The sequence below is a fragment of the Mastigoproctus giganteus genome, chromosome 5 (assembly GCF_048544385.1).
Source record: "Mastigoproctus giganteus isolate SK-2022 chromosome 5, ASM4854438v1, whole genome shotgun sequence".
In the NCBI taxonomy this organism is placed as follows: domain Eukaryota; kingdom Metazoa; phylum Arthropoda; class Arachnida; order Uropygi; family Thelyphonidae; genus Mastigoproctus; species Mastigoproctus giganteus.
The window spans coordinates 125845405-125871731 of NC_143579.1; the positions used below are offsets into that span (position 1 = coordinate 125845405).

At 39.8% G+C, this 26327-nt stretch overlaps 1 protein-coding gene across 1 annotated transcript in view; it reads left to right on the forward strand.

Annotated features, from left to right (window-relative positions):
* Positions 1-26327, forward strand: part of HPS1 (Hermansky-Pudlak syndrome 1 protein) — a 455504-nt gene that overhangs the window by 391746 nt on the left and 37431 nt on the right. Inside the window, exon 15 of the mRNA XM_090374645.1 lies at positions 15985-16098. Coding sequence (XP_090230771.1) covers positions 15985-16098 — 114 coding nt within the window. The remainder of the gene's footprint in view (positions 1-15984; positions 16099-26327) is intronic.

Sequence of the window (26327 nt, forward strand, 5' to 3'; positions counted from 1 at the left end):
AACCAATTAATATATGAGGAGGTTTTAGGATTGAAGTGGACCTTTGAGAGTCCAGCACCAGTATGTCAAAACAGTTTTCCTGGTAATATCATCATAATTTTTTGTCACAAAGTCATGAATGGAACAGGGCTACGTGATCAAATACATGGTTCAAGAGATGGGTGAAATTATATGTAGGGCATGTCCATAGTGTAGTAAAAATTGTCATAGAAACTGGCAACCCTATGCACCATGTGCTACCAGGTGGCATATGGGGAGATTACGGCATTCCAATGATATTTTCCGTTATTTATAACCCCAGTGCTTATGTCATCTATCTAGTGTTAAATGTGTGTTGTCAGAATTTGTTAAAAAGACAATACATATACATTCTAAGATGACATTCTTAGAATCTCAGCATAAAGCAAGGCGTGAACATCAGTTTTCTTATAAGTAGCAGATTTGGCTGAATCTAAAGTGAGAAGTACAGGAATGCTTGAATATTTTTATAATTAATAATATTAAGAGTAGGAGACCGGCAGAATTACTTAACAAGTACAGGTCACTGCTGAACAAAAGCCGAGAATTAGGGTTGAATTTGAAAGTGTCTGCAATTCTGCCCAGACACGATAGGAGGGAGTATATGATGAGAGCCTTGTCGATCAATTCGGCCCTGGAAAGATTGTGCAAGGCTCAAGGGGTAGAATTTTTTTCAGCCTGGACTGTACTTGTTAACAGGAGAGATTGCTTCTACAGGGATGGGATACACTTAAATAGAAAGGGTGCAAGAATATTTGCTGATGCTATCGGGGCAGTGTTAGGTGGGTCGGAAAACTGCTAGCTTGGGGGGAGACAAAGACCAATAGATTGACAGTAGCCACTGGCAGAAGTGAAAGAGATTCTTCCACTGCTTCTATTAGAATGAGCAGAAGCCTGAAAAACAAGATGCATGGTATTTCAGAGACTGCTGGGAGCCATTGCTGTACAAGTAAACACATGGGTTGTGTTAGGGTAGCTAAGAATAGAAACAGGTGCAGGTATACTTGTGTGTACACCAATGCTAGGAGTTTAGTAAATAAATTTGATGAATTTGAGGTATTGCTCAAAACATCAAAGGCAGATATTGTTGGGATATCAGAGACGTGGTGTCACACAGATATAAGGGATGCAGAACTGCAATTTGGGGAGTACAACGTCTACAGAAAGGATAGACAGGATAGGAAGGGGGGAGGGGTTATGCTATTAGTTAAGAAACACATAAAAACCAAGGAAGTGAAGCCAGTCGACATCGCTGGACAGTGCAGTGTTGAGTCAGTTTGGTGTGACATAAGCATTGGGAGATCAAAATTGAGAGTAGGAGTGTGCTATAGGCCTAATGACTCTGATGAGTATAATAAGGAACTGTACAGGGAAATAGAGTGGGCCAGTAAATCAGAGAGTCTTATAATGGGAGATTTTAATTTCCCAGATATTGACTGGAATTTGGGGGCTGGTTACTCACGCACTAGCAGGGCTTTTGTGGATTTATTGGATGATTGTTTTCTACATCAGCATGTTCGGGAGGCAACTAGAGGGAATAATACTCTTGATTTGATTATCAGCAGTGATTCTTCATGCATTAAGAATCTGCAGATAAATGAACCACTAGGTGGCAGTGATCACAGTGTGCTGAAGTGGGATTTACTCAAAGAGGTAACTACCATTAGGGGTAAAGGGAAGGGTTATTGCTTCCGTAAAGGCGACTACGATGGACTGAGACAGTATTTAAATTCTATACAGTGGGACCAACTGATGATGTTACCAACAGCAAATTCAAAATGGGAAGCATTCAAAGAACTTATCTTGGAAGCTACTAGGCTTTACATACCAACTAAGAAATATTGTTCAAGGTTTAGGCCAAAATGGATGTCAGATGAACTAATGAGGCATATGGCAGAGAAGAAAAATGCATGGGATACTTACAAATTAACACATGACACAGAAGCCTATGATAGATACAAGTTGATATGCAACCAAGTTACAAAGGAGGTTAGGCAGGTGAAGGCAGATTACGAGAAATCCTTGGCAAGGGAGGCAAAGAAAAACAGCAAAGAGTTCTTTACTTATGTAAACTCTAGAAGGAAGGGGATGAATCAGATTGGTCCACTTGATATTGATGGGTCAACTGTTGATGATCCTGCTCAGGTAGCTAACAAACTAAATGAATATTTTGCATCGACATTCACACATGAGGAGTTATTCAGCAAGGGGAATGCCAGAGGTGTATTCAACTCTAACAGTAAGCTACAGAATCTTGAAATAACTGGGAGTAAAGTGGAGGAGAAATTGTTGAAGATAAACACAAGAAAGGCACCCGGGGTGGATGGGATCTATCCAGTTATATTAAAGGAGGCAGCAAAGGAAGTAAGCAAACCCTTAGCCATAATTATGAGAGCTTCCTTGGACTCAGGGGAGGTATCCATCGACTGGAAATGTCCCCAATTCATTGTGAATGACCCAATTCACAAAGGAGGATCAAAGGCTGACACAAGTAATTATAGACCTGTGAGCTTAACTTCTGTTCCAGGAAAATTAATGGAGGCACTGGTTAAAGAAGCACTGCAGGATCATTTAGACAAGACTTCAGTTATAGCTCAGACACAGCATGGTTTTGTTAAGGGGAAGTCTTGCCTGACCAACTTGATTGGATACTATGATGCAGTCACAAAAGAACTGGATGCAGGGAATAACTTTGATATTATATACTTGGATCTTAGAAAGGCTTTTGATACTGTTGCACATGGAAGACTGCTACACAAATTGGAGCAGTGTAACATTGGAGGCAAATTGCTGCTATGGATAAAGGGGTGGTTGAGGGGAGAAGACAGAGAGTGGTAATCAATGGACACTGCTCATTGTGGACTAATGTTATTAGTGGAGTCCCTCAGGGCTCAGTGTTGGGTCCATTATTGTTTTCTGTATTTATAAATGATATTGATGATGGTATATCAAGCTTAATGTCCAAGTTTGCAGACGATACAAAGGTTGGCAGGGTTGTCAAGGACACTACTGACACTATGCTGCTGCAACAGGATCTGGAAAGGTTGAGCAGATGGGCTGAGAGGTGGCAAATGAAGTTTAACATTGACAAATGTAAAGTACTACACATGGGGAAACAGCAACCCCAGAGCAACGTATCAACTCTGTGGTACTACACTGACAGTGGTAGAGAATGAAAGGGACTTGGGGGTGGTTGTGCAGGCAGATATGAAGTTCTCTGAGCAGTGCAGACGGGCTGCAAGAGTAGCTCATGGAGTATTGTCAGTGATATACAGGAATTTTTCCAGCAGGGATAAGGAGGTGATTATTCCATTGTATAAGGCAATGGTCAGGCCACACCTAGAGTACTGTATACAGGTCTGGAGGCCTCATTTCAAGAAGGATGTAGAGCTGCTGGAACGAGTACAGAGAAGGGCAACAAGATTAGTGAATGGAACAAAGGGGTGCTCTTACGAAGAAAGGCTTAAGTTTTGCAAATTACAGTGTCTGGAGACTAGGCACCAGCGAGGTGATCTGATAGAGGTGTATAAAGCCTTGAATGGTTTAAGCATGCTCAATGCTGATGGGATTCTTCCTCTAGCTCAGAAAAATCACCTGAGAGGGCATAAATTCAAATTGAGGAAAGACAGATGTAGGATAGACGTGCGGAAATTTGCCTTTAGCCAGCGTGTGGTTGGTTGGTGGAACAGACTTCCATCACTTGTGGTGGAGGTTGATAGCCTAAATAAGTTTAAGGCTCAGCTGGACAGGTATTTTTAACGAACAGAGGGGTGAAGTGGAAGTGGGTTTTTTTTTTTTTTTTTTTTGGCTGATGCTGCATAAGCTTGCTTTCTTGCATCAAATGCCTCTACTAATGCTAATGCTAATAATATCATATTTGATATCGGATTTCAGGAAAGCTTTTGATTCTGTTGCACATGGAAGACTGCTGTACAAATTGGAGAGGTATGGCATCAAGGGTAACCTGCTACAATGGATAAAGGGATGGTTGAGTGAGAGACAACAGAGAGTGGTAATCAATGGATTGCTCTTCATGGGCAAATGTTATTAGTGGAATTCCCCAGGGTTCGGTGTTGGGCCCACTGTTGTTATGTATATTTATCAACGATATTGATGAAGGTATATCAGGTCCAAGGTCCAAGTTTGCAAATGGCACAAAGGTTGCCAGGGTTGTTAACAACAGTAATGACAGTATGCTACTCCAACTGGATCTAGATAAGTTGGGAAAATGGGCTGAGAAGTGGCAACTGGAGTTTAACATTGACAAATGCAAAGTACTGCATATGGATAGCAATAACCGAAGAGAAACATACCAACTGGGTACGTTTCTCTTCGGTTCAACTGGGTACAAAAGTGAAAAAGACTTGGGGGTAATTGTCTTTTCTTCAACGCATGTTCTACCTCATCAGGAAGGATATAGAGTATGTCGTATGTGTTACGACATACTCGATTGGATACTATGATGCAGTAGAAATACTGTAGCACAGTAAAATCAAAATGCAAAAAAAAAAAAAATTTTAAATATAAATTGATATCATATAGTTGGATATAGGGAAAGCTTTTTTATACTGTTGCACATTATATAATTTGTGGCATTTTGGTCAAGATACTGCTATGGATAAAAGGATGGTTGAGTGAGAGAAGACAGACTAGTTAACAACGGACACCGCTTACCTTGGACTAACGTTATTAGCAATCTCTGAGGGTTCAGTGCTAGTCCCATTGCTGTTTTCTAGGTTTATTAATGATATTGATGATGCTACATCAGCCTTGACATTTAAGTTTGCAGATAATATAAAGGTTGGCACAGTGGTTAATGATAACAATTAAGGTATGCTACTGCAACAAGATGTAAGCAGATTGGCTGAGAAATGGCAGTTGAAGTTTAATATTGACAGTTACTGCATGTCGGTTTAGCTGTAATCCCAGGTTAATGTCCAAACTACACTCAGATGGATATGAAGTTCTCTGAGTAGAGCAGAAAGGCTGCAGGGACAGCTTATCAGGTATTGTCAATGATATGCAGGAATTTTTCTAGCAGATATAAGGATGTGATTATTCCATTGTAAATAGCAATGATAGGTGCATCTTGAGTACTGCATATTATTATTACAAGGCACACAGTGTAAGGAAGCCTGAGACTTATGCTGCACTAGCCAAAAAATATTTACGAGTTACCCTGAGAGAGAGAGAGAGAGAGAGAGAGAGAGAGAGAGAGAGAGAGAGAGAGAGAGAGAGAGAGAGAGAGAAATAGAAGGGAATCACCAAGGAAGAGAAGAATGTCCAACTCAGGATCCTGGGTGTGCCAAGCCCATACTCACCAGATGTGAGCCCCTGGGTTAGGTGTATAGGCCTCATCTTAGGAAGGATGTGGATCTTCTGGAACAGTTATTAGAATGACATGAAGATTGGTGATTGGAACAAAATGGTACTCTTACCAAGAAAGGCTTCAGATCTGCTAATTGCAGTGACTGGAGACTATATTAAAGTCATCTGATCAAATTAAGGTGTTTAAAGCTTTGAATGGATTGAGCATATACTGGAAATGTCCCCAATTCATTGTGAATGACCCCAATTCACAAAGGAGGATCAAAGGCTGACACAAGTAATTATAGACCTGTGAGCTTAATCAGAAGGAAGTCAGTAATTAAAAAAATTCAAGGAAGAACTAAAACTGTTTAAGGGAATGAACAGGTGATATGGAAAGTGTTTTTTTATTATTTTTTTTTATGCTGTATAAGCTTGCTTTCTTGCATCTTTTGCCATCTGTAATTTTAATAATGTATTACTAAATTTCACACCTAATCCCAATAAAAAACCTGTAGTGCAGTAACTGGTCCTCAGCTTATATAAAAAAAAATTATAAATGCTACAAAATTGATTTTATGCTAAAGAATTTTTGCAGAATATATTATAGCAACAGCAAAATTAATCGAAGGATACATTTCCAAAAATTAATGTAGATGTGGAATATATATAGGATACATAGATATACAGTTGATTCCGTTTATTTGAGACACATCGGTACTAGTGCATTTTGGCCCAATTAAGCGGCTGACCCAATTATCCGAAGTTTCACATAAATAGTTAAAAATACAATGCCCCCCCCCTCCTTTACAACTGGTTCACTGTACAATCAGATCACGTTACGATGGAGTCACCATTGTAAAGTACCGTTCACTATATGGTGTGTAATAAGCGCCGGTCATTGTGATCACGTTTGTGAATTCAATTAAACAGTGATTCTAATTATAATTAGCAAAAATAGGAGGAATATTATCCACAGGCTATAAAAGTAAAGATATATTAAGTACAAATTTACCCTTTATTACCTTGCCAATTAAAAAATTAAACGATACGTGAAATTCTGAAGAATATACGTGATAATCGGAAGAATTAATACGTACTGTAATATGTACATACTAACTAAACTAGTTGACATTTCTGTTCACTGTCATTTGTCCGTGGGGGTTAAAATTTAAAACAGTAAAAACATAAGCAATCAATAACAAAAAACACGGCACACATAAATTGCAAAGGCGCCTCCCCGTAGCCAGGTGGGAAGGAGCAGCAGTGCGTAGCACACGCTTCTTGATTAGACCAGGGTTCGAGCCCGTCACCACCAAATACGAAGGATGTGGAAAGGTCAGGGAATGACCACCGCATATCCCGGAGCAATATGTCCATTTCCATTTCCACTTGCAGTCTGCCAAACCCCATGTACTTTTTCTGAGAGAATCTCAGTTATTGGTTGATTCAACTACTGCTCATCTCAGATGCCCAAATTATTCGCTGTATGATTCCTTTCGCCTCAGAGGTGGTACATGTGCATATGTCCATTCTGATATTCCCTGTCAGAGACTTGGCAATTTGGAATCTCCTCTCTTTGATCTTCTCTGGCTTAAAATCTCTCTACCTCATTGTGTCAAATTCATCTGTTCTCTCTACCGTTCTCCCAACTCCACTAATCACTTGGAGATCTTTGACTTCCTCTCTTCGCAACTTCACTTTCTCCAGTCCAACTTTCCTAACAGTGAGGTAATTTTCCTTGGTGATTTTAATGTTCACAACTCCAGCTGGCTTCCGTTTTCTAGTCATACCGACCCAGCAGGTTGAGATGCTGAGGCTTTTGCAATTACTAATGACCTTGCACAGATTGTTCATTTACCTACAAGAATACCGGACAATCCTAATCATACAGCCAATACGCTTGATCTTTTTCTCACAAACAACCCTTCTAAGTACACGGTCGAAGTGAGAGGTCCTTTAGGCACTTCAGATCACAACTTGGTGATTGTCTCTTCTCCAATGGAACCTTTATCTCATGGCTATTCCCAACCTCATGTTGTTTGGCATTACAAGAATGCAAAATGGGATGACCTGCGAGACTTCTTTTCTTCTTTTCCTTGGTCGGATTACTGTTTCAAAACTTCTGATGTCAATGTTTGCTCAGATCGTGTCAGTGAAATTATTCTTGCAGGAATGGAATCCTTTATCCCACACTCCACTTTAAAATCTCGTTCTTTATCTAAACCTTGGTTTTCCAATAAATGTGCTAAGGCTGTTCACGAGAAGAATGTTGCATATCGTAATTGGCTTGTTTCTAATTCTTCAGTTTCATTTTCTGCCTACACCAAAGCTCGCAACAATTGTAAAGCAGTTATTAATCGGTCCAAACTAGAGTTTGAACAGGCTAAGAGTAGAAAACTTGCTTCTTGCCCTAATGGTAGCCGAGCATTCTGGTCTGTTGCCAAAGCTATTGACCGCAACTTTTGCCCATCTCTGCTCCCACCTCTGTCGAAACCAGATGGTTCTGTTGTCACTTCAGCCAAGGATAAAGCTGACCTGCTAGCATCCCATTTTTCTTCCAACTCATGTATTAATGATCTTGGTAAAACACCTCCCACCATTCCCAACACGCTCCATTCAATGCCTCCTGTGGTCTTCCGTCAAAAGGATATCAGAAGGATTTTGATGAATCTTGATGCTAAGAAAGCTCCAGGTCCTGATGGTATTTCTCCACTTGTTCTCAAAGCTTGTGCTCCTGAATTACTCCTATTCCTTGACGCATTTTTTCACTTTCTTATTCCAAAGGTATTTTTCCTTCTCCTTGGAAATTTGCTCATATCCAGCCAATTCCTAAAAAGGGTGACAAATCCCTCCCATCCAATTATCATCCCATTGCAATTACTTCTACTCTTTCTAAAGTAATGGAGAAATCAATTAACCGCCAACTCTTAAACTACCTAGAAACCTTCCGTCTGATCAACGATCGCCAGTATGGATTCCATCAGAGTCAATCCACTGGTGATATTCTGGCTTATATTACCCATTAATGGACTAATTCAATGGAAAGGTTCGGTGAAACACAAGTAGTTGCTCTTGACATCTCAAAGGCTTTCGATCGTGTCTGGCATAAAGGTCTTCTAAACAAGCTTCCATCTTATGGTTTTCCAACTGTTTTTAGTAATTGGTTATCCAGTTTTCTCTCTGATCGCTCACTGAGGGTGATGGTAGATGGCTCTGTCTTCTAACTTCTCCACTAATGCCGGTGTCGCCCGAGGTTCAGTTCTTTCCCCCATTCTTTTCCTATTGTATATCAATGACCTTCTTCCATTGACTGGAAATCCTATCCATAGTTTTGCCGATGATAGCACATTGCATTCCGCTTTCCATTTTGAGAAACCTTGTCCTGCTCAATCAGCTTCAACTTCTTGAAAATCTGCTACCAATTCCTTAAATGCTGATCTTCAGGTAATTCTCCAGTGGGGCAAAGACATCTTAGTTGATTTCAACCTTTCGAAAACTCAGTCTTGTCTTATATCTCTCAAAAAGGATTCTTCTACTCCTATGCTTATCTTTAGTGACATTCCGATTTCTAGGCAAAATGATATATCTCTTTTGGGGATTACCCTGACTTCTAATCTCTCTTGGCACAAGCACATTACAAATATTGCTTCCTCTGCATCTGAAAAACTTGTTTTTCTCTTTCGCTCTCGCGTTACTTTTCTTCCAAACAGCTTCTCACTCTGTATAAATCGCAAATCTGCCCTGCCATGGAATATTTTTGCCACATCTGGGGTGGTGCCCCCAAAATCTCTCTCAGGCTTCTTGATTCCATTCAGAAGAGGCCAGTTAGGTTAATTAATTATTCATCTCGAACAGTGTCTCTCCACTCGCTTTCTCATAGACGTACTGTTTCTGCTGCATGCCTCTTCTACAAATACTTCCATGGGCACTGTTCTTCTGAATTGGCTTCTATAATTCCTGCTCTCTCTTTCAAAACAGTCCGAACATGTGCCGCCACCAGCCAACATTCATTTACTGTCCAACTTCAAACCCACAGAACCAACTTTTCATCTTCCTCAATTATTCATTCAACTGCCATTTTCTGGAACAACCTTCCTTCATACATATTTCCTGAAAATTACAATCTACAGAAGTTCAAGTCCAGTGTCAACAAATATCTTCTTTCATCTTCTCAACCTCTAACCCAAGCACGGTACTAACTACTATAGGTTCTAATACTTCTCGTGTTTGGGGTTCACATAAAAAAAAAAAATAAAAATATGGCCCTAGTTGCTAATGCTCCTAAAAACCAAATAACAAACAAATTGCAAGTAACACGATATGTGCAAGTGAGAACAGAGTAACAAATTACGAAGCTTTAAAAATAGGAATGAAGAGAAGATTCTGAAAATTTATTTTTTTTATATGATTGAAGATCCCATAGAAGTGTAAACGCAATTTACCATAATAACCCACAGAATTCCAGCTGTCGGTATTATCGCAAATTCAATAAGATCGAGTTTACTATGAGTTTATGATAGATTTTACTAACACAAAAGCCCAATAAACAGGTGACTGCTAATTGTTTTTATTGTTTTATGGTTCTGACCTCCAGAAATCCGACCGAACTACGTGGTACCGTCGGATACAATCGTAGGGTATTGTTCAGTGCTGCGGTCTCCTGCCCCGATTAAACGGAATTTTGTCCCAATTAAGCAAAGTAAACTCTCGCTGTTCTGTTTTTTAAGATTTGCCCCAAATAAAAGGCTGCCCTGATTAACCGGTGGCCCAAATAACCGGAATCCACTGTATTTAAATTTATTAATGAGTACAAAGCAAATTTGTATTGCACATTAATGTTTTATTAATTAATTTTAATGAATTACTAATTCATTTGTGTATATAACTAAGAAACTGAATGCAAAAAATGATTTTGACATCACATACTTGGATATCAGGAAGGCTTTTGATACTGTTGCACATAAAAGACTACAAACTGGAGCAAAGGTTTCATTAAGGGCAGGTTACTGATGTGGAATGGTTAAGTGGAAGAAGACAGAGAGTGGTTATCAATTGGCACTGCTCTTCATGGACTAATGTTATTAGTGAAGTTTCCCAGGGTTCAGTACTGGGTCCATGGCTGTTTTCAGTATTAATTAATGATATTGATGAAGGTATATATCAGGCTTAATGTCTAAGTTTGCAGATGCTATAAAGGTTGGCAGAACTCTTAACGACAGTAATCAGGGTGAGCTACTGCAACAAGATCTAGTAAAATTGGGTCAACGGGCTGAGAAATAGCAGTTGAAGTTCAACATCAACAAATGCATGTAACTGTATATGTTGTAGCAGTAACATGTCCAGAGTAACTTATCAACTATGTGGTACTACAGTTTTTTCATTCTCCTCTAGACTTAGAGTAGAGGAGAATGAAAAAGACCTGGGGGGTATTTGCATTTAGACATGAGATTCTCTGAGCAGTGCAGACATGCTACCAGGATAGCTCATAAGGTTAATGTTATTGTTAAAGATATACAGAAACTTTGCTAGCAGGGATAATCCCTTTGTATAAGAGATAATGGTTAAGCCACATCTTGTGTCCTGTATACAGGTCTGGAGGCCTCACTTTAGGAAGGATGTAGATATGCTGTAATGATTATACATGATGGGGCATAAATTCAAGTTGAGATAAGATGATTGCAGGATAGATGTGCAGAAGTTTGTCTTCAGCCAATGGGTGGTTGATTGTTGGAACAGACTTCCATCTTTTGTTGCGGAAGTGGATGGGTTGATTAAATTCAAGGTAGAACTAGATAAATTCTTGGAGGGTACAGGTGGGTGAATTGTGTATGTTTTTTTTTTTTTTTTTTTGCTGATTCTATATAATCTTGCTTTCTTGCATCATTTGCCATTACTACTATAAGAAGTATAATGGAATACCTTGTTTTTGTGCATTGTCTGAAATTTGTTCTAGTATTGGCTCATTTGCCTTGGTTAATAATCTGTGGAATACACTAAGCACGAAGCTTAAATTTACAGCGTGCATCCTGGAAGTGCATAATTATTATGCATTTCCAGGATGCAGGACAAATGACCAATTCCAACGAATAACAGCTGCATGCAGGTGGGTAGATACTGCATCACGACAACGTTAAATCTCACATTGCTCATACTGTCACCAGGTACTTAGACCTAACCAACATTAGTGTCAAAGTGCATTCCTGATCGACTGTACAGCTCTGACCTTGCACGCTGTGATTTTTATTTATTTTCAAAGTTAAAGAAGAAGCTGTGAGGCAAACATTTCCATTTGTTAGAAAAAGTCGTAAAGTCATTGGAGGCGATTCTCAAACACATGGCATATCATCTTATTGGGGACTACTTTGTAGAGGACCGTCAAAATGTTGATTAAAGTATGGATGATTAGTAAAGGTACGTTGTGAAAAAAAATTATGATCATATTTTATTGAACAGCCTTTATACGGAAGAGGGTTGAGTGCCTTGAGATTCACACCAAAGAGAAACCCCTTTAAAAAAAAAAACCTTATTAATAAATATTAATAAAATTATTTCTATTTATTAGTGGAGAGAAAGTATACTTGTACCAATCTATAAAGGAAAGGGTGATGTGCAGGAATGTGGGAACTACAGGGGAATAAAATTAATGTATCATTCGATGAAGATCTGGGAAAGAATTGTGGAAGGAAGGATAAGGCAGGAGACGGAAATAGGAGAGGAACAGTTTGGTTTCATGCCGGGAAGAGGAACAACGGATGCGGTCTTTGCTTTAAGGCAGGTGATGGAAAGATACAGGGAGATGCAAGTAGAGTTGCACATCGTATTCATAGACCTGGAAAAAGCATATGATAGAGTGCCCTGACAAGAGGTATGGAGATGCATGAGGGAGAAGGGTGCATCAGAAAAGTACGTAAGGCTTGTGAAGGAAATGTATGAGGGAGTGGTGACTCAGGTTAAGAGTAGTGTAGGTAAGATGAGGGGTTCTCTGTAGAAGTTGGACTGCACCAGGGATCAGCTCTTAGCTCATATCTGTTTAATCTGGTAATGGATGTGTTGGTGAGAGAAGTGAAGAGTAGAGCACCATGGAGTATGCTGTTTGCAGATGATATCGTACTGTGCGAACCATCCCACGGAAAGGTAGAGAAGAAATTGGAGGAAGGGAGGAAAGCGTTGAAAGAGAGAGGCATAAGTAGAACAAAGACAGAATATATGGTATTGAATGGAGAAGATGAGATTTCTATAAAATTGCAGGAAGAAAAGCTACCATCAGTTTTGAAATTTAAGTATCTGGGATCAAACGTTGAGAGAGATGGAGGATTGAGTGCAGAAATACAGCATAGAGTGCAATGTGGATGGTTGAACTGGAGAAAGATGAGTGGGATGCTGTGTGATAAGAAAGTAAATTGTAGAATGAAGGGAAAAGTGTATAAAACTGTGGTTAGACCTGCATTGATGTACAGTGCTGAGACATGGGCGTTTACAAGGGCCCAGGAGAAGAAGATGGAAGTGGCGGAGATGAGGATGCTAAGATGGATGTGTGGTGTGACGAGGAAGGACAGGATAAGAAATTACTACATCAGAGGTACGGTTAAGGTGGGGCCTCTGAGTAAAAAAATGCAGGAATCTAGGTTAAGGTGGCTTGGACATGTGGAACGAAGAAGTGAGGAGTATGTGGGGAAGAGGTGTGAAAAGTTGGAGGTGATAGGAAAGAGGAAGAGGGGAAGACCTAAGCTGAGATGGAAGGACAAAGTGGCAGAGGATTTAAAAGAGAGAGGATGGAGGAGAGAGGAAGTCCAGTATAGGGAGGAAAAGAATTAAGGACGGAAATGCCGACCCCATATAAACGTGGAAAGAAGGCGAAGATAAAGAAGATTAGTAAAAGAATACATTGTATGGTATGCTATCAAGGGTTAGCACCATTCACTACATCCAAATAACAATCAGCAAAAGCTATCTGTTTCTGATTGCTATTTGGCAAGAGCACTTAGTGGGGAAAAAGGTAATGATTTATTAACTAATTAATTAATAAATAAGTATAGAAGCTTACTGCCAAAATATCAACTTGCCCTACAGAAAGCATACAGAACAATTATATAATAAGGCGAGGGTTGTTTTAATAGGGTGAAGTAATAAGCTGAGACTAAAGTAGGTGAAGCAAGCTTCACCTACTTTAGTAGGTGAAGTAGTAGGGTAGTAGGATAGCAGTCCCCCCATCATCTTAAAATATTCTAATATTCATTTGGTATAAAAATTAGAATGTTAAAGCATAAAGACTTAAAGAGAAGATCAAAACACATGGCAGTGGTACTCAGACATGTCACGAACATAACTGCCCATCCCATGAGGCGTGCGCGTGTGTGTGTGTGTGTGTGTGTGTGTGTGTGTGTGTGTGTGTGTGTGTGTGTGTGTGTGTGTGTGTTTTTTTTCCCCTCCCTTGATGTGGGCACCTATACATTGTGATGTTGCTGGGCTTCCAGATTAGCATTACTGGAATCCAATGCCCATAGCCTAGGTTTCAGACTAACACCATAGGAATATGGTGTGTTTGTTTGTCTTGCACTGCAAATGTCGTAAACTCAATAGGGAATCCTGGTGATTTGTGGGGGGGGGTCAACATACCACATTGGCCCCTGTTTGACAAGATCGATGATCCTGTAATGGATCACCCAGGATCAATTGGCTCGTGGGTTTGCCTGCAAGGGTCAACTATGTCAATGCCATGCTCATACCCTCATGCTCCCAGGGACAGGATTTAGGTTGGTGATAGTGCAGGTATGGTATTGGTATGGTATGGTATTTGGGTGGGATTCCACTCCCAAGTGCATTTATTGCTTGCCAGGTAGCAGGCATCGTATTTGTGCTACTGTGGTAGAAGAAGAAGGTAGCAGGGAGATGTTTTATAGAAATTTAAGGTGTTTGTGAGCTCACAGAAACCCACATAGTTGGAACAAAATCAACTGCCATGCCTATATCTATACCTCCTAATTCTACACCAGTAACAAAAGGTGTTAAAGAAAAGATTAAAAATGTGCCATGGTGGTGGTCATTTAAGGGACATGATTTTTAAACGTTGATGAGTGTAGCTTAAATGCTTTGATGTATATTATTAACTGTAGTAACAATAAATTTCTTTTCCATTTTGCACAGTTGTCATTTCGTTTTTAAAATGAGTAGTTGATTTTGTCCATCCCTGTATAAAAATGAATACATAGAATGCCGGTGGTTAATATACATTGGCCATTGAACAATAGTTTGCACACTGGCATATATCAATACATAACATGCTGATGTGCAAACATATAGGCTGGTTCATTTAAAAGACATCTAAGTCTAACTTTTGTCATCTGAATCTTTTTTGCCATATTTGGGCTGAAATTTTTGAAATTAATCTACAGTGACATAGAAGAAAATTGCATAAACTTAGATCTCTGCATGGAAACAATCTAAATATGCACTACTGCTGTCCACATATCTTGAAGATTTTGATGGACCGATAGATAAACACAAATGACAGAGAAGTCCTAGGAGTGCTTTCATCTCATGTTTACTGTGCTCCATGTAGTTTAGACATTCATTCTCTCTCTCTCTCTCTCTCTCCTTTTTTTTTTTTTTTCATATGTTGGTATATGCAGTTTATGACAAAAGGTGTACTTCACTTGCATTTCTCCCTCTCTCCACAAAAAAAAAAAGTATTTTTATTTTATTTTTCTCTGATCTTAAGTATAGATTCATATACCTCATCCTCCTTCTTAGAATCATTTACTTCCACTGCCTTCTTCAGTTTTTAAAAAAAATTTTTTGAATTTTTTCATCTTCAATGCCTGAGTTTATCAAAATTCCTATTTTTTTTCTCCAGTGATGCCACATGGTATGAAAAACCCCTTTTCAGTTTTTTTGTGTCTTTGATGGTGCCTCCGTAGCCAGGTGGGAAGGAGCAGCAGTGCGTAGCACACGCTTCTTGATTAGACCGGGGTTCGAGCCCGTCACCACCAAATACGGAGGATGTGGAAAGGTCAGGGAATGACCACCGCATATCCCGGAGCAATATGGCCTTAGTTGCTAATGCTCCTAAAAACCAAATAACAAATAACGTGTCTTTGACAAGTTCATTCTGAAAATAACCAATATTCATTTATCATTCTCTAGAGCATTGTTTTTCAAACTTTTTCTAAATTAAAGATTACAAAGCATGAAATGCTTTGTAATCTTTAAGTCTGTATAAACTTTATTCATACCATTTGCTTTCAGTACCAAAAAAAAAAATTGTGTTCATACTAGCAGGCTACACTAGAAGGATGATTCTGTCATTTGAGTCATTTTTAGAAACAAAAATAATTTGAATAAATTATAACACAAGGATTTGTTTTAGTATAGATTTATCAACTATATTTTCTTTTCATTTTACAGCATATCTGAATATAATATGCACTCATTTTTTAGTTGAACATTAGAACCCTTGAAAAGTGCTCACGGAACACCAGTATTTCATGAAACACTGCTTTAGAGAGAGACTAATTGAAAGGTAAATTAAGTTAGTGTTCAGATGTGAATGTGGGAAGTTAATAAAAGAAATGACATGCTTTTAATCGATATATAGTTTGAATTCCAGAAAAACAATTTCTTATCACAAATGTGTGATTTGTAATTTGGTTCTTACAGGTATGGAGAATGGTTGAATTTAGTTACCGTTATTTGGAATCTCGACATTTTACTTTGAACTGGAGGCAAGAGAACTGCAGCTTTTTATACCTTGTGTGGTTTGAAGGCCCCAATGTAGGTTATTCCTTTATTTTATTTTATTTACTTTTTTTGCTAGTTTGCTTCTTTTTACTCTTTTCAATAAACAGATTATATAGAGAATATTGAAGAACTTGACATTTTTAAGATTTTCCCTCCAGCCCTCCCAAAATTGGGTCATTGCAGTTTGGTGAAAAACTTATTCTGTGCATTAAACTGTTGGCATATGAACTGGTTCCTGCATAATTTACATTTAAGCTATGTGATATTTAATTTTATATGTTTAAAACTCAGTCGGCAGCCTGTTTCTCAACTATTCATGATATGCGAGGCAGCCAACAGACTTTTGATCATCTTAATGAAATGTTATGCTCTTATGGTCTCGTAATAGAAAGTTTGCTGGCTACCAAACTAAAAATTTACCACCTATATTTTTAAAGCCACTGAAATACTTAAAATACTTATTATACTTAACTTTTAATGCTTCACTTTATTGGAGCAGCACAAAATAATTGACAGCATGATGTTAGAATAACTGTACTAATGCTACTTCTTTGAGAAAAAGTGAAACCCAGTTTGAAGATCCCAGTTATTGACTTTTGCAATCCTATGAAATGGGTGGGTCTTTATGAAAGCTGTGCTTCCATTCTTCATCTCATTAGGTGGAGATTTGTGGTAATTCAGAAGTGGGCTATAATTGATGAGATTTTTCTGATCACAGAAAAGTTATTGTTCTTTGTTGGACTAAGGTGCTTTTGTAAAGGAAGGGGTTCTATTTTAATGCAAGTATTGAAATAGTTTGTGAAAATAATGCTTCTCTTTGTTATGCTCTTGTGTGTTTACTCTCAATGGAAGCTTTCCTTCTCCCAAGTGACAGAGCTTGTGCTTATGCTGACATTATAAATGATATTGTTATCTGCAAATTGGATAACAATGTCATTTGTAAATTTGCTGTATTGTTTATAATAAAAATGATGATTAGTTAAAATGGTCCCTGAGGCTTGGTGGAGATATTCTTCCAGGTAGGACAGGCTAAGGGTACTGTGAATCTAAAAGGCCTGGTGGAACTGATATTCAGGTATCCTACTTGCATTTAGATGGACTATGTTTTTGGTGAATTCCAGTTGTTCTGCAGCATCCAAATCCTGTTCGTGCACCTTCCTGATGGTTGTGACTTGAGAGTAACTTTGAGTATATCTCCAGTGTGCAAGGCAAGAAACACTTCATTTGGTGTACTGGAATCACCTGAAGACATCAGTATACCACAACCTATGTGTGAACCAACTGTAGGGGGTGAGGTGTCATGTCTACATCCCACAGTATTCCTCTTTGTAGAGGAATACTGTGGGATGCAAACACTACACCACCTCTTTATGGTGTGTGGTGTCCACACAACAAAGAGGAATACTGCCCTTCTGTGTTGCAGGCCATACTAGGTAGTATATGATTCTCATCATTTGATACAGTACTACCTCTTTAATTGTTGAAAACTTGTTTTCAACAATTAAAGAGGTAGTACTGTATCAAATGTTCAAACTCTTCCGCCAAAACTGTATCAAACTCTTCAGGCAAAACCCATGTTTAGTCCGAAGAGTAAAGCTCCATCAACCTCCATCATGCAGTATGAGAGATGTCTTTTGAGGTTATAATAGGCATCATTGTGAGATCCTGTATTCCTTATATTTCAAGGGTACATCTCTGAAAGTTTTAGCTGACCAGCTGCTAGATAGTCCACCAGAGAGAAACCTGTTGGTAACTGTATAGAAGGCATCTGGTTCAGCTGATGTATATTCTTACTGCCTTTTACTCTGCCAGCTAGTGATTAGAGGGAGTCAAGTAGTGTGTATATGGGAAGCATTGTTGAGGCCATGTATTGTTAAGGAGCTGGATATATTCTTGCTGTGTGTACACCATACCAATATTTCATAATTTCATACATGTACTTCCCTCTAATTTTAATTAATCTACTGAATTCATCATGAATAGTCAAACTAATTATACAACAAACATTTGTGAAAAATCTAAACCTTGCAGAAACTTCCTCATTCATTTCACAAATGTCTGTGGTCTCAGTGATGTCCACTTCCATCTGCAATCAGCTAGGCACTACTTAATTTTTTTAACAGAATCCTAATCTTCAGTTGTTCCAATCACTATCCATCCCAATTGTATTAATTATTCACTCTATGATACCTTTCACTTCTAAGGTGGTAATGTCTGTTCTGAGATTCCTAATCAAAAACTTCCTAACTGGAATTTTCATTTTTTGATGTTCTCTAGCTTAAAACTTGCAACTCCATTCTGTCATTCATCTGTTGCCTCTATCATTATCCCAACTCCAATTCATCAGTTACCTCTATCATTCTCCCAACTTTAATAACACTCAGAACTCTTTCATTTCTGTTCTTTGAAACTGCACTTTCTCCAAACTAACTTTCCTAACAGTGAGATTTTTTCTTGTGATGTTAATGCCCACAAATTCAGCTGACTCCAGTTTTCTGGTTATACACAGACTGATGATTGAGATGCTGAGCTTTTGCTCTGAATAATGATCTCACACAGCTTGTTCCTATACCTATAAGAATACCAGGCAGTTTAAATCAAACCCAATGCTCTCATGCTTTTTTTAAACTGTAGCCCTTCAACATGCACTGTTAATGTTAGCAGTTTTCTAGTCCCTTCTGATCACAATTTGGTGATGATGTCTTCTCCAATGTAGCCCTCCCTCTCCTCTCATGCTGGCCATACTTAGCCTTGTGTTGTTTAGCTTTACACGAATGAAAAATAGGATGATCTGCACAATTCCTGTTCTTTTCATTGGTTGAATTATTGCTTTAAACCTTCTGATCCCAATGTTTGCTCAGACTGTGTTAATGAAATTATTTTTGCAGAAATGAAACCCTTTACTCTGCATTCTACTCTAATATCTCATCCTTTATGTGAAACTTGGTTTTCCAATGAATATGTTAAGGCTATTCAAGATAAGAACTTGAATATGACTGTAGTCATATCAGCATATCACAACTGACTTGAATCCAAATCTCTGGCTTTATTTTTTGCCTACGCAAGCTAGCAGCAATTGTAAAACAGTTCTTAATCAATCCAAACTCTATTTTTAACAACTGCTTATAGAAAATTTATCTGATTTCTCACAAGAAAATAGTCAACTGTTCTTTTGCTCATTTTCAATGACATAAGCATGTCAACATTGCTTCCTGTGCATCACCCCTCGACATGGGCACTGTACGTGGTGAGGGGACCTGCTAGTGATGCTGCTAGTCCTCCAGATTAGCATCACTGGGATCCAATGCCCACAGCCAAAGTTCCAGGCTAACATCAGTGGAATCTGGTGTGTTTGCCATGTGCTGTGACCCGTGTAAATTCAGAAAGGGGATCCTGGTGGTTGAGGGGCCCAGCTTCAATACACCACTTTGGCCCATACTTCGACAAGACTGAGTGGTCCTAGAAGGCTCTGCTAGGATCAGTCAGCTAGTAGGCTCGCCTGCGAGGGTCAACCGAATCAATGACATGCCCCTGCCCTCATGGTCCAAGGGACAGGATTCAGGCTGGCGGTGGTACAGGTATGGGTATGGTGTCTGGGTAGCCCTGGCATCCCACACCCTAGTGCATTTATTGCATGCCAGGTAGGGGGCATCCCTTTGGGCTCCGTGGTGGGTGGGGAGCCCAGGCACCGAACTACTTCAAAAACTTCATGAATCCTGATAAACTTATTTCTTCAGGGGGCCCCAATCCAGTCCCTATCTGCAAATATAGATGAAGACACAGATAGCACTATTGCTATTAAGAGGCAACAAACTGAAAAACCATCAGGACCTGTCCCAAGATCTTTAATTTTTTAATACATTCAAGCAGCGAAAAACAAATTGGTAAAATGGAACCCTTCTTTATACAGAAAGGGTTAGATGGTTAGCAGGTTCCCCCAAATCAGTTAAGAGGCTCCGTTCTGGAGACCTCTTAATTGAAACTAAACATGACAGGCAGTCTGAGCAGCTAACTCCGAGCAACATCAATTGGAGGAATACCCATAACAGTGACACCACAAAGAACACGCAACTCATTGAGAAGTGTCATTTCAGAGAGGGACCTTCTCAAAGTTACTGAGGAGGAAATCTGCTCTGAATTAAAACCACAGGGAGTGATTGCTGTTAAGAGAATTAAGGCACGTAGAGATAGGAAACTTGTTTCCACTAGAAACATAATCCTGAGTAGTGACAAATGGGCCTGGAGTACTGGGGTCCATAGTTTAACAAATAGATATTTATTTAAAGTATACCCAGTTTATTTTATTTTATTTTATTTTATTTTATACTGGGTATACTTTAAATAAATATCTATTTGATAATCCTGAGTTTTAACTCAGGAATCTTTGGTATAACCCAGTGCACAAGCACACTGTGGGTGACCATTCAGGTACGAACCAACGTAAGCAGGGGACGAGGTGTGGCACCCACACCACACCACACCACACCACATGGAGTAATGCAGCTCCTCTGTGTTACAAGGTAATACTAGGTGGTAGATGACTCTCAGCAAACGGTGCAATACCACCACTTTGTTTATTGGAGGCTTGAAGTGGTGGAATCCATGTTTAGTCTCCAGAGCCAAGTTCCGGTCAACCCTTCCCCGTCTCTTCCATCATGCAGTATGACTGATGACTTTTGAGGTTATGATGAACATCATGGCGAGATCCAATCTTCCTAACATTACAGCTCTAAAACAGTGTTCACAGGCTTGCCACTAGTCAGTACACCGGACCAAACCTATTGGTAACTGTTTAGGAGGCTTCTGGATCAGATAGTGTATAATCTTGCTACTTCTACTCTGCCAGATAGTGACTGGAGGGAATCCGAGTAGTGTGTATGCGGGGAGCATTGTTGAGGTCACGTTATGTCAGAGATCTGGATATATTCTCACCGTGTATAAGCCATATCCAAAAATTTCATACATTCATACAGCATGCCCCCCCCCACTTTTACTTACTATTGAATTCACCATGAATTGTCAAACTAATAGAGTAAGCTTATCTGCAAAAAGATCTAAACCTCCCAAACACTTCCTAGTTCATTTCACAAATATATACGTGGTCTCAATTCTGATCCCAACGATTTCCAGTTGCATTCTGCCAAACCCCATTTACTTTTTCTGACCGAATCTCAGTTATCGGTTGATTCAACTACTACTCATCTCAGTTGCCAAAATTATTCGCTGTATGATTCCTTTCGTCTCAAAAGTGGTACTTGTGCATGTGTCCGTTCTGATATTCCCTGTCAGAGACTTTGCAATTTGGAATCTCCTCTCCTTGATCTTCTCTGGCTTAAAATCTCTCTACCTCATTGTGTCAGATTCATTTGTTGTCTCTACCATTCTCCCAACTTCACTAATCACTTGGAGCTCTTTGACTTCCTCTCTTTGCACCTTGACTTTCTCCTGTCCAACTTTCCTCACAGTGAGATAATTTTCCTTGATGATTTTAATGTTCACAACCCCAGCTGGCTTCCATTTTCTAGTCACGCTAACCCAGCTGGTCGAGATGCTGAGGCTTTTGCAACTACTAATGACCTTGCATAGATTGTTCATTTACCTACAAGAATCCCGGACAGTCCTAACCGTACACCCAACACGCTTGATCTTTTTCTCACAAACAACCGTTCTAAGTATACGGTCACAGTGAGTGGTCCTTTAGGCATCTCAGATCACAACTTGGTGATTGTCTCTTCTCCAATGGAGCCTTTGTCTCATGGCAATTCCCAACCTCATTGTTTGGCATTACAAGAATGCAAAATGGGATGACCTGTGAGATTTCTTTTCTTCTTCTCCTTGGTCGGATTACTGTTTCAAAACTTCTGATGTTAACATTTGCTCAGATTGTGTAACTGATATTATTCTTGTAGGAATGGAATCCTTTATTCAACACTCCACTTTAAAATCTCATCCTTTAGCTAAACCTTGGTTTCCCAATAAATGTGCTAAAGCTGTTCAAGAGAAGAATGTTGCATATCATAATTGGCTTGTTTTCAATTCTGCAGTTTCATTTTCTGCCTACATCAAAGCTTGCAACAATTGTAAAGCAGTTATTAATCAGTCCAAACTAGATTATGAACAGCTGAGAGAAGAAAACTTGTTTCTTGCCCTAATGGAAGCCGAGCATTCTGGTCTCTTGCCAAAGCTATTGGCTGCAACATTTGACCATCTCTGTCCAAACCAGATGGTTCTGTTGTCACTTCAGCCAAGGATAAAGCTGACCGGCTAGCATCCCATTCTCCCCAGGTCTACAAGCAACGTACCTCTTAACTGGACACGGAGCTATTAATGCCAAACTGTCTCTACTTGGGATTCAAGTTGATCCAACTTGCACTTGCGGGGGGCTGGAGAGCTGGCAGCACCTAATGTATGACTGCAGGCTCTATGAAGACCTACGTGGTGTTTTACTCACCAGAATCCACTACTTACCACAGGGACAAGAACATCACCTCCTAGACACAAAGGAGGAGTATCAAGCCTTCTCAGATTATGCACAGGCACTGTTCACGAGGAGGAGGACGAGGAGAAACCAAATGGCCGCAGCCCACAACCCACTACCATTATAACCAAAGAACATCTGTTCTTCAGCTCACCGGGCTTCCTTGCCTGGTGCCTTTCCACCCCCTCCCCTGCGCCGGTGGTGGGACAGTCCCCCCGGTGCCCCCTACTTTCTCCTGGTGAGGCATGGGCATGCCTCACTGACTTCTGGGGTTGCCTACTCTATCATCCCCATATTTCTGCCTTAACCCCCCCAGCCTTCAGTCTCCCACCCACTCTATCTTTATGCTAGCGAATGTCCCACACACAAAAACTTAATTATGTCAAAATTCCCGTTCGCCCATTCTTTCGGCCTTTATTATGCAAGCATTATCCCCCTCACCTAACGATCATCAAACCGACGATGATGGATATATGTCTCTGTCTGTACGTACGTGCATATAAAAGAGCGCGCACGTTTTTTTTTTTTTTTTTTTTTTTTTTTTAAGGTCCTAGCCTCTGAAATCTCAGGAAATTAGGTGGCAGGACCTGCCAGAGTGAAACTAAAACTACTGGTTCCTGGTCTGCCTCCACGGGGCGAAGGTGGGGCAACGTTGGGCCTCAGCAGGGGTCCAGCGGCTAAACGACCAGATGAACAACGGTACACGACATCACACAGATACAAAGCCCACACACTTTTAAATCTCTGGCATTTCCCAGTGAACTGGTACACCCACAATGAAAGCAACACGGAGATGGGAGAAACCCCTGGTGCCGTCTGACACTAAATACACCTTACACCTTTTGTTCCAACTCGTGTTAATGATCTTGATAAAACACCTCCCACCATTCCCAACACGCTCCATTCAGTGCCTCATGTGGTCTTCCATCAAAAGGATGTTAGAAGGATTTTGATGAATCTTGATGCTAAGAAAGCTCCAAATCCCGATGGTATTTCTCCACTTGTTCTCAAAATCTGTGATCCTGAACTTACTCCTATTCTTTGCTGCCTTTTTTCACTTTTTTATTTCAAAGGTGTTTTTCCTTCTGCTTGGAAATTTGCTCATATCCAGCCAGTTCCTAAAAACGGTGACAAATACCTCCCATCCAGTTACCGTCCCATTGCAGTTTTTTTTTTATATGTAAACCCCAAACACGAGAGGTATTACAACCTATAGTACTTAGTACCATGCTTGGGTTGGAAGTTAAGAAGACGAAAGAAGATATTTGTTAACAGTGGACTTGAACTTCAGTAGACTGTAATTTTCGGGAAATACGTATGAAGGAAGGTTGTTCCAGAAAACGGCAGTTGAATGAATAAACGAGGAAGATGAAAAGTTGGTTCTGTGAGTTTATAGTTGGACAGGAAATGGATGTTGGCTAGTGGTGGCACATGTTTGGACAGTTTTGTAAGAGAGAGAGAGAGAGAGAGCGGGAATTATAGAAGCCAATTCAGAAGAACAGTGTCCATGGAAGTATCTGTAGAAGAGGCATGCAGCAGAAACAGTATGTCTATGAGACAGTGAGTGGAGAGACTCTGTTAGAGATGAATCATTAATTAACCTAACTGCCCTCTTCTAAATGGAATCAAGAAGCCCGAGAGCGGTTTTGGGGGCACAACCCCAGATGTGGGAACAATATTCCATGGCAGGGTGGATTTGCGATTTGTAGAAAGTGAGCAGCTGTTTGGAAGAAAAGTAATGCTGACAGCGAAAGAGAAAACCAAGTTTTTTAGATGCAGAGGAAGCAATATTTGTAATGTGCTTATGCCAAGAGAGATTAGAAGTCAGGGTAATCCCCAAAAGAGATATATAATTTTACCTAGAAATCGGAGTGTCACTAAAGATAAGCATAAGAGCAGAAGAATCCTTTTTGCGAGATATAAGGCAAGACTGAGTTTTAGAAGGGTTGAAATCAACTAAGTTGTCTTTCCCCCACTGGAGAATTAGCTGAAGATCGACATTTAAGGAATTGGTAGCAGATTTTCTAGAAGTTGAAGCTGGTTGAGCAGGGCAAGGTTTCTCAAAATGGAAAGTAGAATGCAATGTGCTATCATCAGCAAAACTATGGATAGGATTTCCAGGCAATGGAAGAAGGTCATTGATATACAAGAGGAAAAGAGTGGGAGAAAGAACTGAACCTTGGGGGACACTGGCATTAGTAGAGAAGTTAGAAGACAGTCACCCTCACCCTCAGTGAGCGATCAGAGAGAAAACTGGATAACCAATTACTAAAAACACTTGGCAATCCATAAGATGGAAGCTTATTTAGAAGACTTTTATGCCAAACACAATCAAAAGCCTTTAAGATGTCAAGAGCAACTACTTGTGTTTCACCAAACCTTTCCATTGAATTAGTCCATAAATGGGTAAAATAAGCCAGAATATCACCAGTGGATCGACACTGACAGAACCCATACTGGCGATCGTTGATCAGACAGAAGGTTTCTAGGTAGTTTAAGAGTCGGCGGTTAATTGATTTCTCCATTACTTTAGAAAGAGTAGAAGTAATTGCAATGGGACAATAATTGGATGGGAGGGATTTGTCACCCTTTTTAGGAACTGGCTGGATATGAGCAAATTTCCAAGCAGAAGGAAAAACACCTTTGGAATAAGAAAGTGAAAAAAGGCGGCAAAGAATAGGAGTAAGTTCAGGAGTACAGGTTTTGAGAACAAGTGGAGAAATACCATCAGGACCTGGAGCTTTCTTAGCATCAAGATTCGTCAAAATCCTTCTGACATCCTTTTGACAGAAGACCACAGGGGGCATTGAATGCAGCGTGTTGGGAATGGTGGGAGGTATTTTACCAAGATCATTAATACATGAGTTGGAAGAAAAATGGGATGCTAGCAGGTCAGCTTTATCCTTGGCTGAAGTGACAACAGGACATCTGGTTTGGACAGAGGTGGGAGCAGAGATGGGCAAAAGTTGCGGCCAAAAGCTTTGGCAAGAGACCAGAATGGTTGGCTACCATTAGGGCAAGAAGCAAGTTTTCTACTCTTATCCTGTTCAAACTGCAGTTTGGACTGATTAATAACTGCTTTACAATTGTTGCGAGCTTTTGTGTAGGCAGAAAATGAAACTGAAGAATTAGAAACAAGCCAATTAAGATATGCAACTTTCTTCTCTTGAACAGTCTTAGCACATTTATTGGAAAACCAAGGTTTAGATAAAGGACGAGATTTTAAAGTGGAGTGTGGGATAAAGGATTCCATTCCTACAAGAATAATTTCACCGACACGATCTGAGCAAACGTTGACATCAGAAGTTTTGAAACAGTAATCCGACAAAGGAAAAGAAGAAAAGAAATCTTGCAGGTCATCCCATTTTGCATTCTTGTAATGCCAAACAACACGAGGTTGGGAATAGCCATGAGATAAAGGCTTCATTGGAGAAGAGACAATCACCAAGTTGTGATCCGAAGTGCCTAAAGGATCTCTCACTTTGACCGTGTACTTAGAAGGGTTGTTTGTGAGAAAAAGATCAAGCGTGTTGGCTGTATGATTAGGATTGTCCGGTATTCTTGTAGGTAAATGAACAATCTGTGCAAGGTCATTAGTAATTGCAAAAGCCTCAGCATCTTGTCCAGCTGGTTCGGTGTGACTAGAAAACGGAAGCCAGCAGGAGTTGTGAACATTAAAATCACCAAGGAAAATTACCTCACTATTAGGAAAGTTGGACTGGAGAAAGTCAAGCTGCAAAGAGAGGAAGTCAAAGAGCTCCAAGTGATTAGTGGAGATGGGAGA